General features: G+C 40.1%; 1 protein-coding gene across 1 annotated transcript; it reads right to left on the bottom strand.

Moving 5' to 3' along the window:
• Positions 1-3,127: 3,127 nt before the first annotated feature.
• Positions 3,128-8,715, bottom strand: LOC308092305 (uncharacterized protein; the record flags this gene model as incomplete). The annotated part of the gene is made up of 5 exons (XM_080438155.1): positions 3,128-3,567; positions 4,200-4,243; positions 5,201-5,254; positions 5,861-6,084; positions 8,698-8,715. The coding sequence occupies 5 exons, from the start codon at positions 8,713-8,715 to the stop codon at positions 3,551-3,553; spliced, it is 357 nt and encodes a 118-aa protein (XP_080294281.1). The 3' UTR covers positions 3,128-3,550.
• Between the last annotated feature and the right edge of the window lie 10,282 nt (positions 8,716-18,997).

Raw genomic sequence — 18,997 nt, 5'->3', positions numbered from 1 at the left:
AATTACTGACTGAAGTATCAACTTCTTCCTCAGAAGAAACAGGAGAATTGGCTTCCTGTCCTAAACCTGACTGCTCATGTTCCCTCACACGCACGCGCGCGCACACACACACACACACACACACACACACACACACGCACACACACACACGCGCACACACACACGTACTTTGCAATACATCTTGGAGCTTAAATCATTTAGAAAGCTTTGTTTGACCAGCACTGGCTGATGTCCGGTCAGTGTAGCACACACCTTGGAAGGGTCTTTGTTTTCAGTTTACGTCAACAAGTGAGCTGTAGTTGCCACAGTATTTAGTCAACAGATGAATAATTAGGTATCTACAGTAGCTGTGTGGGTTTATTTTTAGTAAGCACACCTGTAACATTAGCTGGAACTGTCTTTTTTCTATGTCGCTTCTTGCTTGCTGCCCTTTTATTCCTGCCTCGCAGGAAGCTACCTTCTGCCTAGGAAAGGAACATTTTATATTTTTTGCTGCTGACAAAATCTGCTGGCAAAATCAAACCCCAAATAAATAAATAGAAACACAAGATGTTCTTTAACTCTGGAAGAGTCCAGACACCCTCTAATGTTGCAGTTCCGGAGATAACCTTTAGTTGTCTGTTAAACGATTGCCCTCTCTTCATTTATCTTCTTCTCCTTTCTTACCCCCTAACATCCGTTTGATTCCTTTTGTTTGTTAGATTCTCCATAGAAATTCCCAGACTGACCCAATACCTATTTGGGAAAAGACTGTTATGGGGAGTGGTCACAGACACTAATTCAAGTCTTGGGTTCTACAATCCCTAGCCTGATTTTGATTGTTGTGGAAAAAAACAATATCAGCAGTTTATAAATGTAGATGTTATAGCAATTCACAATACACAGTATATTTGTAAGTTTGGGTCCCTGCCTCTGTAATAGCCAAACACTAAACGTGTCAAAGTAATCATACGACCTACAATTTTTCGTGAAAATGTTTTAACTATTTTCCGCCTATGACATGCCCAAAATAGGGACACAGTGTTAAAATTGTTAACCAGTCAGACATTGACCCACACATAATTTGGAAAGTGGCTGGAGTGGAGGGGGGGCAATGCCAATTTCCACAGCTGTTGTCCTTCTCTGCAGTGTTCCTCTCCACTGTCGAGCCTAGCATGGACCTGGACTTTTCTTTTCATCGAATAGTTAAATGGTACACTCAATATGGAGTACAATATTGAGTATTATATATTAGAATTGCTCTGTCATAAAGGAAATAGTTAATACACAAGACACAGTCAATCGCTTACAATTGGTGCAGTGACGCAGATCTGGTTTCCCAGTGGAGGAGGTCAAAAGGGGGGTCAGTGTAGCAGTGTGGCTCAGAGAGAGAGCCCCTGCTGAAGACCTGTTACGGATGTGGTTAAGTAGGGGTCAGGGATCTGTACTGTCTGTGTAAGTGTGTGCGTGCGCCCGTCCTGTGTGTCTTTTTTATACGCAGATCCTGTTTGCAGGGCCGTCTGTGCGATTGGACGATTGCTAGTCGCTCCAAGCTTTGCCATTGGTTCCATCATCCCATCCTCTTCAAAACTGGATTCCTCCATTCACCGCGGCTGTCTGTGTATTGTGTGTAGGCTATTCTAGTGTGAGCGGTTCAAAGATCCAATCTTAAACCTCCCAGTTTGCTCACAGACGATTGTGTCGGTCATTTCAAATATGTTTGAGCTGCATAGTCTGCTAAATAACACTGCTCTGTCTATGCAAATGCATGGTTTGTACATCTGTTCTGTCTGTTCTGTAAATCTTCTGGCGGTACATATGCTATAGATATAGATATAGATTTTAGTCACGTTTATATACCTATTTTTTTGCACATTCTGGATAACAGTTAAGTCTTATAATTCAGGAATAGATTGGAAAACGTCTTATTAATAATTACAGGTATATTATATTTGATCTTGGTGTTCAGGCTCTGCAACATACAGTTTTACTCCCTTCTCAATTTAAGAGCAAGGAGATCACATCATAACCCCTACCGCTGGGGGTGGCGGTGTGGCACAGAAGCACAAACTGTGCAAACCTGCTGTATGAGACAGCGAGAGTTGTAACAGTGGAATGAGGTGGAATGAAATAAGCCGCCAAATTGATCAGCTGCTTGACACGTCAGTTACAAATATAACATAGTGGTGCACTTGTATGTAAACCTTTTGAGTATATCTGCCTGATGTAGCTTGCAAGCTATGCATAATTGATAATGTGAATATCTGATGGTGTACACACACACACAATTATCACAATTATATCACTACCATCAAATGCTTTTATTACACTTCATTGCAAACAGAAAACAACACCAGAAAACAACACCACAAACAGAATTGAAACATAGCTGCCGTTTGTAGTTATATATATATATATATTTATATTTAAGAATCTGCACTTTCAAATGATACATTAATGCTTAAATATTTTAGCAATATTATTGATATATGATATCACAAAAAAAATATCACACATTTAATTAGCTGTCAAACCCTACTGAGAAAAACCATTAGATTAGTTCATTTGTCAGCATGTATTCTATTTGTGTGCATTTGATGATGACTAATAAATAAATGTATCTATGAAACATGTAATCCACTTTTATTATCATTTACCCCCTTCCGCGCGCGCGCACGCACACACACACACACACACACACACACACACACACACACACACACACACACACACACACACACACACACACACACACACACACACACACACACACACACACACACACAGACACACAGACAATTACAGAACTAGGATGAAACAGAGAAACAAATCAACAAGGTGCTTATCGCTTCTCCAGTGTCGTGTGTCCTGGCCAATGCAAATTTTCCACAGCTGTAATTACAAGACTTGGTGCGAACAGGAGAGGAGAGGGGAGGGGAGGGGAGGGGAGGGGAGGAGAGGAGAGGAGAGGAGAGGAGAGGAGAGGAGAGGAGAGGAGAGGAGAGGAATAAAGAATATTGACTGATGGAATTTCACATCCATGTCTGGGGTTGGGAGTTAAGGTGGGGTTTGTACAAAGCTTTGAGACTGATTGGGGTAAATACAAAAATACACAATGAAAAAAGATTCATTATATTCCTTCTTGCCAAACAATGGGAACCAACAAGGAAGCCCATTCCAAATAGCAAATTAATCACTGTAGCTGTGCTTTCCTTGTCAACCAACGTCTAAAGTTGCAAGAGTGACCTGTGGCAAGATGTTTGCAGTGGGTTTTGCAATATTACCATGCCCTCTCACTGTGGACCTCCAAGGCACAGGAACACCATCCTCAAAAAAATCCTAGCTGTAGGAAAGAAATGCTTGAATGTACTACATGCTTTTGAAAGGGGTGCGGTTGGTCTCCGAGGTTACTGCATGTGTTGGTTGTAGGCCGTTTGGGGTTTGGTTGGTGAACAGCCAGGTCTTTTGGGGCAATGTCAGACAAAACGTTTCATGCTGACATTGCGTCTGCGTCTGCAGCAGAAGGTGAGACACCTCCTCTCTGACTTGCCTGGAGATGTTGGGGTCGGTATCACAGACCCCTGCTTCCTATGGAGGAAGAAAGTCATCGAGTGTGGTGTGAGACAGACACTAACCACTTTGTAAACTACTCAGTTGACCTCTGTAATTGGTCCGCTTTTTCCCCCCCTCTACACCAAATCTCTTTAGATAGCCAAACTACAAGCTCACAACGCGTCACGTTGCAACGAATTGTAGACCGTTGTCGATCTGCTATTTTCAGCAAATGTTCCTCCCCAAATAGGGATGCTAAGGTTTTACTCATTAAGTGATATAGCATTAAGCCTAATTAATATGTTATGTGACAAAATATAAATCACAAAGGCAAAGTCTTCTCCCCTGCTGGATGCAACGACGATGGCAATGAATTGAGATCAAAGCATATCATAAAGGTCAGTGTGTGTGTGTGTGTGTGTGTGTGTGTGTGTGTGTGTGTGTGTGTGTGTGTGTGTGTGTGTGTGTGTGTGTGTGTGTGCGTGCGCGTGCGCGTGTGTGTGCGTGTGTGTGTGTGTGCGTGTGTGTGTGCTCTTGTGTGTGTGTGTGTGAGTGCGTGCGTGTGAGTGTGTGTGTGTGTCCGTGCGTGCGTGCGTGTGTGTGTGTGTGTGCGCGAGTGTGTGGTGGGGGAGGGTATTTCTAATTGTAATGAGGTTGGCATTTCTCACTTTGCTTGTGTTCACACCACAGGAGCAAGTTGGTGTCCTGTCCACTGTTGCAAAAAAGGATCTTTGGTTATACTTTGTCAAATATCAATCACCAGATTAGTGCGAGTGATCATCAATCATGATCATCGCTTATCATCCCATTGCGTGTATCTAATCATTAGGTACACACATTATTTTTACACATTAGATTCTAATGTGTAAAATAAATGACTCCTTCTCTTCTGCATGCAAATGGAATGCTGACAGGACGCCTATGGAAAGATTCTGGATTAGGGGTGCAACAGTTAATCGAGCTAATCAATTTAATCGATTTAATAGATTCAAAAAAATCTATTTGAATAAGATAAATGATTTGGGGTGAAAAGGTAAAGTATAAAATAAGGCGTGGTTAACCAGACTAATTGATTTATTCAATTCTAAAAGATCTCATCATCATCATGTATTTAACTCACGACTATGTTCACATGGTATGGAGCACAGATTCATAAATAGACAGTATACAATACATAACAATATTCATACAGACGTAGCAAAAGGCATGGCATGCATTATTTGAACAGAGGAAGAACGTTTTTCAGAAAATAACCCAATTTATAAATACCTTTTTTCTTAAATCAGATTGCAGTAGTAAAAATGTATTTCAACATAGATGGGTGAGTTATATAATACTTTGGCAGGTATTTTTGTCTAAAATTCATAATGCTAATATTCATCATCCCCAACTCGTTACTTATATTGCATAACCTCTGGCTTCTTTCCAGCCCTTTATATCTGCCAGTAACCTTTGGATTCACCCTAAAATTACAAATGGCCTGTCTGTACTTATGGTTTTCACACAGCAGGTATTTTCCAACTTAAACTCTTCTTTGAACTCTACATAAATGTCACATGATGCCATACTATTAAGTTCACTTTTGCAAGAAATGATCTTTCAACCTTTGTTCAACAGTTAGTTTCAACCAGTCAATGTTATTTCTGAGTCAGCCAAAGGTAAGACATACCACAGTCGTCCAGTATCTGCTTCACTTGTGAGACCCATGGAGATACATGTACACCTGTGTTAAACAGGTTATTAAGCAGACAGTTGTACGTTATTCGGCTCAGTTTACTCACTTTGCCTTCAATCAACTGGGCTCTTTTTAACTAAAATACAAATTGGGTACCTCCCCAATTCGCCATACACCATATTACTACAGGTAGTTGTTTTTGCTTTTAGGATGTAGGCTACTTGAGGAATTTAAGGTATCATTTTTCTAACCTTTCAATGTTTTCAACCCCCCAGACTGGTGAAACCAACTTGTCAAAAAGATCTAGTGCAACGTTTACTGGTAAATCAAATGTTCTACATTTACAAAGACTTCTACACACACACACACTATATATATATATATATATATATATATATATATATATATATATATATATATATATATATATATATATATATATATAAACCATATTTTTAATATATTATATACACATTTATAATAACAATAATAATAAAAACACGCCTCAACATTATTTGATTAATCGAAAATAATCGATAAATGCAGCCCTATTCAATATAGGGTCAAGATAGAGGAACCCTGCACTTAGTTTGGAAGACTTTTCTGTGGGAAAAGGCTGCAGTGAAATCTAGGTTCATTTAGGTCGTTTCTCACCTGCTGTTAGCCGTGACAGCCTCTCTTTTCCTGACCTGCTTCATCATCTTCAGCAAGCGACAGATCTGCCGCAAGGTCATGTCGGGGGCATCGCAAACCAGGCGGGGCCGCGGGACGTAGCGCGGCACGCGGTACATGAACAGTGACGTGCAGTCTCCTTGTCCAGATTCCCTCCTGAACAGCTGGAGGGGCTGGATACTGTTCTGTGCATAACAGGACGCACACTGGAGGGAAGAGCAGAGTTTAATAATGGATTATGAAGGGTAGTTGTATTATGATGATGCATGACGTTGAATGTGTTTTCTACTTAAAACACTACTATTTTACTTGTCTAGTATGTTGAAATATTATGAATGAAAATATATAATATTTATTATAGATTTTCGTTTTTTTTTGTGTCTGCTATCCTCCAAAACAAAACAAAACTAGACAAAACTAGACTAGACTAAACTAAACTAAACTAAGCTAAACTAAACTAAACTAAACTAAACTAAACTAAACTAAACTAAACTAAACTAAACTAAACTAAACTAAACTAAACTAAACTAAACTAAACTAAACTAAACTAAACTAAACTAAACTAAACTAAACATGGCACTCAGTTTACAAACACATTTGCACTCAAAGGACCACAATGGAAGTAAGCTCTGGAGCTTTTTTCCCCTCGTTTATATCCTTTTGACAGATATGTCAGTTTACAGTATATTTCGTCAATGAAAACATCAATCAATAAATGTGGAACATTGTACAGGGATAGTTTGAGTAGGATTCAAGAGGAAAGCATTTTCCCTGATACCACAAATATCCCTTGATTCACTGAATGCACATAGCAATTAGTCACCTCTAACTGAACGTAAGGTTCTTTTTTTCCTGCACCTATGTGCCAGTATGTACTTATGTTAAGTATGTTCCTAAATGTTCCTAAAACAACTCCTGTACATTTATTTTTCTGTCAAATAACCACCTTCTTTACTAGGAGGACTAACATCTTGTTACTGTTAAGGAACTTTGACCAAATAAATAAATGATCCAGCCTCCAATGATATTCTAAATGCTGATCATTGTTGGTTTATAAAAAAACAATTGTTTTCCTACCAAAACGACCATTTGTGATGGATATAGTTTGGACAAAGCTACAGAATTAGGCCATGTGAAGCAGTGGAAATGTACTACCTTGGTCTTCAGCTGCGCTGCTCTATCATTCACACTTCAAATGTCACACTCTGACATGTGAGCGCACACACACACACACACACACACACACACACACACACACACACACACACACACACACACACACACACACACACACACACACACACACACACACACACACACACACACACACACACACACACACACACACGCACACACACACACACGCGTGCACACTTTTAATTAGCATATGAGCCGTCTTCCTCTCTCAGACTTAATCACCCTCTACACCAGAAACCCAAGACAAGGCACGCACACGCAAACGTACTCTAAAGGATCCATCGCATGAGGTGAATCAGATCTGCAGATTCATTACACAACTGAAATGTGATCATCTACAATACCCTACCAATTGTTGGACATTTGCTGCTTACTCATGCACACACACACACACACACACACACACACACACACACACACACACACACACACACACACACACACACACACACACACACACACACACACACACACACACACACACACACACACACACACACACACACACACACACACACGGTTGGGCTCACTCAAGCAAGAGGCCTGTACAATGAAACAAGTTTAACACACCCAGGACATCTCCCTGTTATCTGGCTTCACTAATCCGAACAACTGCAGTCATGCTAAGCGATCACACGAAGGTGGTTATCAACTCAGTAAATCAACCTTGGTTTACCCATGAGCACTTTCACATAAGCATAACATATTTTACAAACAAAACTATAATAGAAAACTATAATATTAGACAGATACATCAATTCAAACACATAATCCAGCTCAATGAAATGGTTTTGATATTGCTTGCAGCCGTCAGTACGGCTTAAGAAGCCGACACAGATAACTCTGTGTCAGACTCTGTCTGATGAGAATCTATAACTCTCATAAAAACAAAAATCCTCAGGAAAAGACAAATAATTTCCCCAGGTTTCTGAACACTCTTGCGCTCCTAGAAACTCTCTCACAATCCACACCGAGCTCCATAGAATAAACTACAAATGATGATGCCATTTTCCTAGAGAACTGTTTGGACAGCAGGCAGTGCTTTTATATGCATTGATATTTTATCTCGAAAATAGTCTGCCCCAGAGCAGGCTAGGTATGCAACATGAGTGAGCCCAGTAGAAATGAACCACCGTCATGGTCCTGAAAACTCAGGATTAAAGCTGAAGTTACCTCACTGAGCCCAAATCTACAGTAGCTTTGTATTACAGGCTATGTTAAAAACAATCATGTAGGCTACAGAATAGATTATGGAGTGCAAATCAACAATTACAATTGGAAAAGTACAACAAGCTGTTACCTCTATCAACTTTACCAATATAGCCTACCACATACACAGCACTAGTAAAATCATGCATCTTTGAAACGCCTATCCTAACATCTGTCTCTTGCTCTCTTTGGCAAATTTATCATAAAGTCTGAATAACAGCTTCTGAAACCTGTGTTACTCACACGCACACACACGCACACGCACACGCACACACGCATGCACACGCACGCACGCGCCCGCACACACACACACACACACACACACACACACACACACACACACACACACACACACACACACACACACACACACACACACACACACACACAGACACAGAGAGAGAGATACTTACTTGTACAACTGAAGCCATGGAGTGTAGGTATTCTGTAATCAAAAGGCGATGTTGGAGCAGTACCTTTTTATAGGTACGCACTGGCCGGGGACACAGTGGCAGCTCCGCCTACTTCTGAGATCACCCCAGCACACACACGCACGCACGCACACACACACACACACACACACACACACACACACACACACACACACACACACACACACACACACACACACACACACACACACACACACACACACACACACACACACACACACACACCTGTTTCAGGTTTCAACCACAGAGAAGAGGTCTATTATTAAGGCCTCTTTTGTTGTGTGTTATATTTAGTTGGAGTTGGAGTCATAGCCTCAGGACTACAGTTCTGTAAATGAGGCAGAAAATGTTAACAGAAATCGTCTAATCGCAATTATTTGAGATAATCGCAATTATTTTTGCATAATCGTCATAATCGTTTCCATGTTGAAAGATTTTCACACATTTTCTAATATTAAAAAAATACAGAAATAGCAGATCTTTGTAGATCAGCTATTTCTGCTTTAAAAAACAACAACTTTATATGTCAATAATACGTTATTTGTCATGTCTGCTCTGTGCAATTTTTGATTACGAAGCCTAAAAGGCTCCATAAGTTCCAATGTTCAATGCCAAACACACAATTAAATCGTTAATCACAATTATTTGAGTGACAATTAATCGTCAAAATTTGTCATTTTGGCAGCTCTAGGTAGAGTAAGTGAATCGTGGTGAGCTATTTGCTGAGCACGACACCGGCACGCAACTAAGTATAAACGAGGCTTAAAGGAGAATTTTGGACTAAAGTTTTCTTACCTTTTCTATGACGTTATGATATCTTAGGATGAATGGTACAGTAGAAAAATTTCATAACTCCACCCCTGAGCCGCCACAGCTTAAAAGGTGCGCGGATAGGCCTTAGGTTAGATCACATATTTTAATAGCTTTTTTTTAAATTTTTTTTGTGAGATCTGACGTTCATAGTGACAGAACACTGTCCCAAAAAAAAAAAAAAAAAAAAAAAAACAGAAGTCTCGCTAGACAAGATTGAAATCTCGAGATTTCAATCTCGTCTAGCGAGTTTTTTTTTTTCTTTTTTTTTTTGGGTTGCATAGTGTTCTGTCACTATGAACGTCAGATCTCATCAATTTTTTTTAATAAAAAAGCTATTAAAATATGTGATCTAACCTAAGGCCTATCCGCGCACCTTTTAAGCTGTGGCGGCTCAGGGGTGGAGTTATGAAAATCTTCTACTGTACCATTCATCCTAAGATATCATAACGTCATAGAAAAGGTAAGAAAACTTTAGTCCAAAATTCTCCTTTAAGAAGACAGACCCTTGGGAGTCACGTGATGTGTTCGAACAAGATGGCTGCGTAAGGCAGAGCAGCTCTAGCATCTAGTCACCATACGCTTTATTTCATAGCAAGGAACGCAAATCTGATTGAACTTTTTTGCTAAAACAGTGCAGCAAGGCACAACAATGTCGAAAAGTACCAGAAATTCTAAGTTTGGGTCTAAACCAAGCACGGTCAGCACACGTGGCGCGTCGGCTAACGACGGTGCTAATGCTAACACTAGCCACGCTCAGACCATACCGGCATCGCTGGCTGCGCTTCATGCACCTCTCAAGTCCGGGGATCCCGGCCCCAGCCTTCTCTCTGGTGAGGTGACTAGGGAGTTTGCCAAACTCACTACTTTGATTCTGGCTAAATCGGAAGCTCACGACAGAAAACTGGAGGAGATAAGAGTTATAACGCGAGCTACAGACGACAGGCTGAAAGACTTGGCCACCCGCATTACCCAGGTCGAGGGCCGTTTGGACTTCTTGGACGAGGCGGTGGGTGAGATGCGTGCTGTGCCCCTGGCTGGTTTGGCGGAGGTCGAGGCATTGCGGCTGAAGATTGACGAGATCGAGAATTCGGAAAAGAGATGTAATTTACGCCTAGTGGGCTTTCCTGAGGACTGTGAGGGTACCGATACCATCGCATTCTTGTGCGAGGTTCTGCCGGCGGTTCTGAAGGTGGAGTTCCCGCATGGATTGGAGTTCCAGAGGGCCCATCGAATCGGCAACGTGCGTGGAAGTGCTGGCTCCGACCGACCCTCGTCGGGGAGAACCATCACCGCCAGATTCCTAAGGTTCCAGGACCGGAACTGGGTCGCCGAAGCTGAAGATGAACGTGGGGTCGTAATTATTATAGGACTCGCCCCGGGCTTATACCTAAGTCCGGGCTAGAAAACGTCTCTCTTATGTTTTATGTACTTCTACTCTTATTCATGGTGAAATTAGAAAGTTAACTTAACTAATTCTGTTCTTGTTTTAATTAAAAAAAAAAAAAAATGTGATAAGGCGATTGATTTGTATTAGGTTCCGATGTATAAAAGAAAGATGGGCATTTAATAGGAAGAAGCTTTGTTCACAGAGCAGTTTTAATTTATTCATGTGGGGTTAGAGGGCATTTCAATTGTTTTACCTCTATTTTGTAGTTTATTTTTGTACAAAGGCCCATGTCATTGCATTTTTCCATTTGTTGTATTGCTCGAAGGATGGGCTTGAATAACTTAGAACCAGGTTTTTGATGTTTTTATTGGCACTGTTAAAAATCAATAGGTGACTGTTGTGCGTGCTGCATTGTTTAATGGAAGTTCCTTGCTATGTTGTATACTTATTCAACGGAGATGGGGATATTTTTGTCCCCACTCCGGCATATTGGTCTTGGGATAGCGTATGGGGGGGTGGGTGTGGGTGGGCTCGGGTTCCGGCAGCCATTAGTTGGAGGATCACGGACCATGCTGAGGGGGGGTGAACGTCTTTTTTCGGACGTTCTTTTTGTTCTTCGTGTCTTTTATGTTTTTTGTTGTGACGAGTGTATATTTCACAGGGATGCTTGTGTGTTTGCACAGTGGAACTAGGACCGCTACTCTTAAGAACATATAACGAGGCTTTGGAGGAGGGTTATCTCCCTCCTTCTTTATCTGTCTGATTAAGGTCATTACATCATTGATTCATCCGGATCAGAATTGTTTTGGGAGTGGCCGATGTGCGGGATCGCAGTGTGTCACAGCCCAACACGCTGTGAGCTTGTAGATCTACTATTTTCAAGACATTTTCAAAATTATTTGAATTTTGTATTTGTATTAAGCAGACGTTTATTTTGTTTTTCGTGTCCTTTATGTTTTTTGTTGTGACGAGTATGAGTTCCACAGTGATGCTTATCGTTTTGTTGATGTCTTTGTTTTCACTGTATGTTTGTTTGTCTTGTGTGTATGGTATGTATTGTCTCATTATGGTGGTCGGTGATATTGCTTTTGACGAAGAGTGTTTTTGTGATGTATGCTGTATGTTTTGTATCATTATGCTTGTCTCAATGCTTAGGGTGACTATCTGTATGTTTGTCTAAAAAGAATAAAGTACAAGTCATAAAAAAAATAAGACAGACCCTTCTCAGACAGAAGAAAAGCAAAACAGGGAGAGGAAGGACGCGCCATGTTGTAGAAATTGACATCGGGGTTTTTTGTGTTTACACAGTGATGACACGCACCATTGAACTGTACAAATCGACACACGACACTGACGGGACGTGACGCCTCACAGACTCATTAACCTGTACATCAACACACCTTCTGACGGGACACCTCACAACATGACACCTCACAACCTCCCAATGGTTGCATCTTCAGTTACCAAGCGTACTGATAAATATTGATAGAAATCCTATTCAGTACAGTACATGTGGTTTAACAAGTCAAGTACCAACACAACTTTTGGTAACACTATGCATCCCACGTCTCTTGCATTATAAGCATACTTGTAATCCATTATAATCTGCTTATAGCACTGTATAATTATCGTTATAAGTAGGCTACTCATAAATACTCATAATGCGTTATAACAATAATCATGACACATTATAAAGCATTCTATAATGACTTATAAGGTCAAGTATAAATGCAATGTAATCTGCTTATAACACTGTATAATTACAGGTATAAGCAATCATAAGTACTCATAATACAATCATAACACATTATAAAGCTCCTTATAATGGCTCATAACGTCATAAGTATCATTATACTTCATTATTACTGGTCACTCTCTGACTTTTTATTTTGGCGAGGATCATAGTGTGTTACAATTCTCATACCTGTAATACATTATAATGATTTTATAATGCAATCACTGTTATAATGCAATATAGTATGATTATAAGTCACTATAAGTGGTCATTGGATGCTTTAATTCAAGTAAAACAAATAGCATTCAATTCATGCAAGACCAACACACAGTTTACCTACACCTTCAGGAAAGTAATTACTTTACTTAAAGCACACAATGAGACTTAAAATCACACTATAATTCATTAAAACTGTGATTAGAATACATTATAAGATTATTATAATTTATTATAACTAAAATCATTATAATACATACATGCCAAAACAAAGTCTGTGAGCGTCCAGCAATTATGAAGTATTTTAATACTTGAACTAAGTCATTATAGAATGACATTATAGAATGACATTCTATAATGACTAAAGTCATTATAGAACAGTGGTGTCCAAAGTCCGGCCCGCGGCCATTTGCGGCCCAAGGACACATTTTATACAGCCCTTGGTTTCATTCCTAAATTGTATTATGAACGGCCCGCCTGCACCTTCAAAAAAATAAAAACATTTATAAAAGTGAAAGTTGCATTTTCCTCCTTCGCCTCAGGATGGCAAGCACCTTCTCTAGCTCTTGCTTAACCCTAAAACCGAAATAAAGTAACAGTAAAACGCCCAAAAACGCCCAAAATCCGCCTGAAAACCGCACATATACGCCCAAAATCTGCCTATAACCGAAAGTGTTCGCGTGCGCGCGCTCTGCACGCGCACAAGCTGGCCCTTGGGTGTTTTCATATTTTCTAATTTGGCCCCCTTTGAAAAAAGTTTGGACACCACTGTTATAGAATGACTCATAAATGAGTATTTATGAGTTCTTATAACTATAATTATACAGTGTTGTAAGCAGATAGTAAGTGTCGTCAATCTACACACAATACTCCAAAATGTCAAAGCAAATACATTTTTGGATTGTTTTGTTTTGTACATTTTATACACACACACACACACACACACACACACACACACACACACACACACACACACACACACACACACACACACACACACACACACACACACACACACACACACACACACACACACACACATTTGTCTTCAAGATAGAACATTGTCTTCTGCGTTGAGCAGTAGGGGGGAAAAGCTAAAAAAAGAATAGAAAAATGAGACAGGAGGAGGGCAGTATGCATGCTCACATGCACACACAGTCACACACCTGTCTTTTCTGGTTCTTTTCTGCCATCTGCTGTTCAGGAGAACTCCATTCCAAATAAATGTAATGTTTTCTAGACTAGCCTAATCCAAATGATAGATTTTTACCGTGCACTCAATAACAGATTACGTATTTTTAAGTGATTCCCATGCTCTTGGCTTCTGAAAACCCATGGACTCTACATATGATTTTGTTTGCCAGGTGTTCCCCGTTGTCTTTTCCTATCTTATGATTGTTTGTAGTTTAGGGCTCGTGTGTGGCGTGATGTGTTGTGGGATTGTTGTCAAAGGAGAGGGCAGACGGCATGTCCAAAATCTGCAATGAACAGGCCTTGAGGTATTACTGTTTTACTGTGTTTTAGACCGGTGAGATCACTGAAAAATCTGATTGTTAGAGGCATTTTGGGGTAAAAGTGGGATACCAGGCCATTTTACATAATTTAAGGGTGCCCAATCTGTTTAGTTTTTAACCTTCCAATTTGCATAACAAAATGGCTGCCAATTTTTTAACACAGGAATGTTTAGTAGGCTATATACAGTATAATAGACTATTTTTCAACCACAACCAATGAGCCAAGACAGCAGTATGAGAGTTTGGTAACAGATGGCATGAGACAAAAGACATAAAGTTAAAAAATGTAGTGTTTAAGCACTCATTTTGGGCATGAGATCGATTTAGCCACTGCCTTTTCATCTTCTAGATCGCTAATTAAAATAATGCAAAAAGAATAAATCAATAGTTTAATATGAATGAAAAATATGAAAAAATATCAAACAATAATACAAAAATGATTTATGGGACTTAAAACCCTGATGATTGAAATTTCAGTTCCTAAGTTTTTCTCAGTTCCCTGTCTGCTGGAAATGTTTAGTCAAATGGTTTGTCTGCAAGTGTCTTTACAAGTTCCCTTTCTTCGCCATCAGGTTGCTTCCCACAGACCCTGAAAACAGCAGTCGTCATCACGCCACTCTTTAAAAAAAAAACTTAGACATGTCACTGTTAAATAATTATAGGCCCATATCAAACCTCCCGGTTCTAAGTAAAATAATTGAGCAGTATTTCAACAACTGAACAGCTTCTTAACACGAAACAATGGCCTTGGTATCTTACAGTCAGGTTTTTGACCACACTGCAGCACTTAGACTGCTCTTGTCAAAGTTTTCAATGACATCCACATAAATACAGACAGTGGCAAAATTTCAGTCTTAGTATTACTAGATCTCAGTGCTGCATTTGACACGGTCGACCACAATATATTACTAGACAGATTGAAAAACTGTGTGGAACTTTCCAGCACAGTTTGAATCATTCTTTAGAGAACAGAGACTAATTTGTATTTATCGTTCAAAAGTCAGATAAGATAAAAGTCAGCGCAAAAGCCTTGGTGTAGTCATGGACTTAGACCTATGTATGGTACACCAATACATTATGGCTGAGATTTCTGTTCCTTATTTATTTTTCTCAGTTCTCTATCTGCTGGAAAACTCTAGTCAAATGATTTGTGGTTTGTCAGAAAGTGTCTTTCCCCCATGACAGCCGGGGCACCTGATGGAGGGGAATGGAACTGGTTGGAATAACTGTTCCTTCCACGCGCTACGTCCTACCGGGGAAACTCCCCCGTCAGGTGACAAGAAGGTCAGTTGTAGGGTTTAACACCGGGAATCCCGGGATGCGGGAATCCCGGGAATCCCGAGGTTATTTACCGTCCCGGGAACTGACTTCGGTTCCCGGGATCCCGTTTTTTTTTCTTGTTAGAAATGAATACTAATTTGTAGAAAGGCCTATCTACAGCGCGGAGGAATTACTATTATAATTAGCCAAGTTACTTGCCGCGTTGCCGACCAGGGTAGGGTCCCATCGTCCCGTTGTGAGAACCAATATGGGACGCACTGAATGTAACAGTAATGAACAAAATAAAACACAAGTGGCCGTGATGCCCCCCTGCCTGCCCTGCACACGCTGATTTCACCGTTTCCTCTGCTGTCAAACAGTAGACACCAGTTGACTAGTTGAGATTCAACATCAAGTGAAACGCTGCATAAACAGTGGGTAGGTTTGATTTCGAGCCTATATTCCAGCTTAAAATGCGCGCAAGCCAAGCAATGCTTTTGATTTTTTACTAGAACTACCCAGTAGAACAAGTGAACTGCACAACAGCTGTCTGTCTCATTGATTGTCAGTGGCAGCGCATGCATGTGCACATCAAAATCACACTACAAAACCCGACATTTGATCAACAACAAAATATAGATTAATACATTTGACAACATACAGCCAACATCCCAAAAATGGAGTCTTAATATCCAGCAAGTAGCCTAATATAAATTAATAACTGCAAACAAATTACAAGTTTAGGCTATCAAATCAATATCCTACAAAAGTAGAGATAAGCTGTGACCTCACCGGCGCTCTGATGGACAATAAATAAATAATCCTTTTGCAAATTCTCTTGTCAATAATGATACAAATGGAACGTTTATTTCAGCAGCTAGAGTTTGACATTGTTTGAGTGCGTGTTGGGTGCACAGCGCAGCTCCTCGTTTAAGTTAATCGTCTTCACCCGCTGCTGCGCAACAGGGCAAATCTCCGCCAGGGCACTATATTATATTTATATATTATATTTATATGATTTAAAAAATCAACTTAAGTCATTATTAGTGCAAGTTCATAGGTGGACACAATAGGGACATTTGGGCACCTCAATATAAAATTGGCTATTTAAGTATCTACATATAAATGCATTTTAGTGGGTACTTTTTTTTTTTTTTACCCTTTAAAGGGAATTCCCGGGAAGCCCGGGAAAAGGTCTGAAAATTCCCGGGAATTAAAATTAGCTATTTCCCGGAGAATGTTAAACCCTAGTCAGTAGGCTCTCATGCATTGAAGGAGGCATGAGCTCGGCCCTGGGCTCCCTAGGCTGGTGGGGGGAGTGTAGCGCCCAGGATCACTTAGAAAATTGGCACCGGGTGAAAAAGGGTTACAAAATCGTGGGATAAAAAATAAAAAAAATAAAAAAATAAAGTGTCTTTCCATGTTCCCTTTCTTCACTATCACTGCATAGTTGTTGCCAGGGCAGGAATTTCAGGGAGGCCACTAAGGCCATGGCCGTCGTTGCTCAGTTTGGCCTTGTGCCCCTCAAAAAATTGCATGCCCTGAGGCCACAGTGGCCTTAATGCCCCAGCTAACTGCACCACTTTCTCCTCTGTCTCTTTCTTGTCAACGTGTAGACACTTGTGTCTCTTTCTTGTCATGTAGACACCAGTCTTTTGTTGACTCAGGTTTTCCCTTGAGTCCCCATCTTTAAACCAATCCAGTGACTTTGATTGGTGCAGGGCTGAGCATGGATCAGATCGTAAATACCATTATTTATTTATTTCACTTGCAGATAGTCTACATATTAAATTAATCCTATTATAGTCTATAATTAAAAAAGTTTGCCCACCCCTATTCTGCCCTCCCTGAATGTTAGGCTAGCTAGTGTGTCCAGTTTGACGGGTAGATAAACAGTCCTCCAATTAGAGACAAAAACCTTACTTGATTAAGGTGTTTTATTACCTCCCAAAAGAGTTACTGTAAAACTGAAATGAACAGAACAGACAAAAAACCATACCAAACATATGTTACAATTTACAAATAGTATGTTCTTGCCTACACACAGTATAGTATTAATGCTATGAAAGCTGAAAGGACTATCATAATGGAAAACAGAAATTAGCAACATGATAAAGTATGAATGAATTAACTATACTTTACATGAAACACAAAACATGGTTAAAATAAAACATATGTTTCCAAACGCTCCTGTGGAAAATTAATTGCTGACTGCTGAGCTGTCTGCTTCTCTACAAACTGAGTTGTGTAGTCACACTGCTTCTGTTTAATTGTTACATGTGTTTAGCTTTAACTAACTATACAGCTTACTGATCACAGGTGTTTAGTTTTAACTAATTATACAGCTTACTTCAAAACTTCTAAATAAAAGCGAAATGCCAACATTTTACAAAACAGAAACACGCCACTAGGTGGAAACAATGGGTGCAGGAGACGGGCAACACAACCCCTGTTCTAGAGTATACAGAAGATCCTATGGCTGTGGCCAACCAGAAAGGACAGCTAAACTAAATATTTAGCCTTTTGTGAGCAAAGGCGATAGTTGAGACTGTTGGAACCCAGGGCAGAAAATCCTATGGGGCCCTTCTGACCATCATGAATGAGCCCTTATTGCTCTGGTCCCCAGGTAGTTGCCTACTTTACCTGTATAAAATGTACCTCTATATGTGGGGTCTTTTTGGTTCAGCTTCTGAAATTCTGTTTCAGGGTCCGGAACAATGGGTCTCAGTTGGCCCAATTTTCTAGAGGCCCCCTCTGACCTTTGGTCCCTGGCCTGTTCAGGGATCCAGCTATGAGTGAACCCCCAAGTTGCCAAACCCTCATAATACAGTGTAATTTAAATGCTTAAGCCCTATTTTACACTTATTTGTACAATGGTGTCGCACTGTGAGAATAGTTGATCTGCCATTTTAAACCATATCTTCTAATCGGTCCACTCCTCACTAATGCTCATTATAAGATTACAACATTTCTGTCTACATGCTCTGTGTATCATTGGTGGTCTGTGGACAGTTCATAAGCCTGCCTACCAGTGATATCATGGAAGGGGATTCCAAGTTAATACAAACTACACAGCCTTTCTCTTCTGGGAAAGTTGGCATGCTGAAATAGAGGCCATTCTTCTTGCATTCATAAACATATTATACTGTTTAGACTGATGATAGGTTCTTGGTTTAGGCTACCTATGATCCTAGATTACTATCTGTACTCTATGCATTTGATGTATTACCTTGTGTTTACCTTGCTTACTGTAAATTGCTCTCGATTAAGAGCATCTGCTACATGCCTAAATTGTAAAGCAAAAGTTTGAAATCTTGTTAGAAATGACCAAACCTG

This window comes from Gymnoscopelus braueri (assembly GCF_963280865.1).
Source record: "Gymnoscopelus braueri genome assembly, chromosome: 9".
NCBI classification, from domain to species: domain Eukaryota; kingdom Metazoa; phylum Chordata; class Actinopteri; order Myctophiformes; family Myctophidae; genus Gymnoscopelus; species Gymnoscopelus braueri.
The sequence above is the reverse complement of the archived record's forward strand: the minus strand, read 5'-3'. Positions and strand labels throughout refer to the sequence as shown.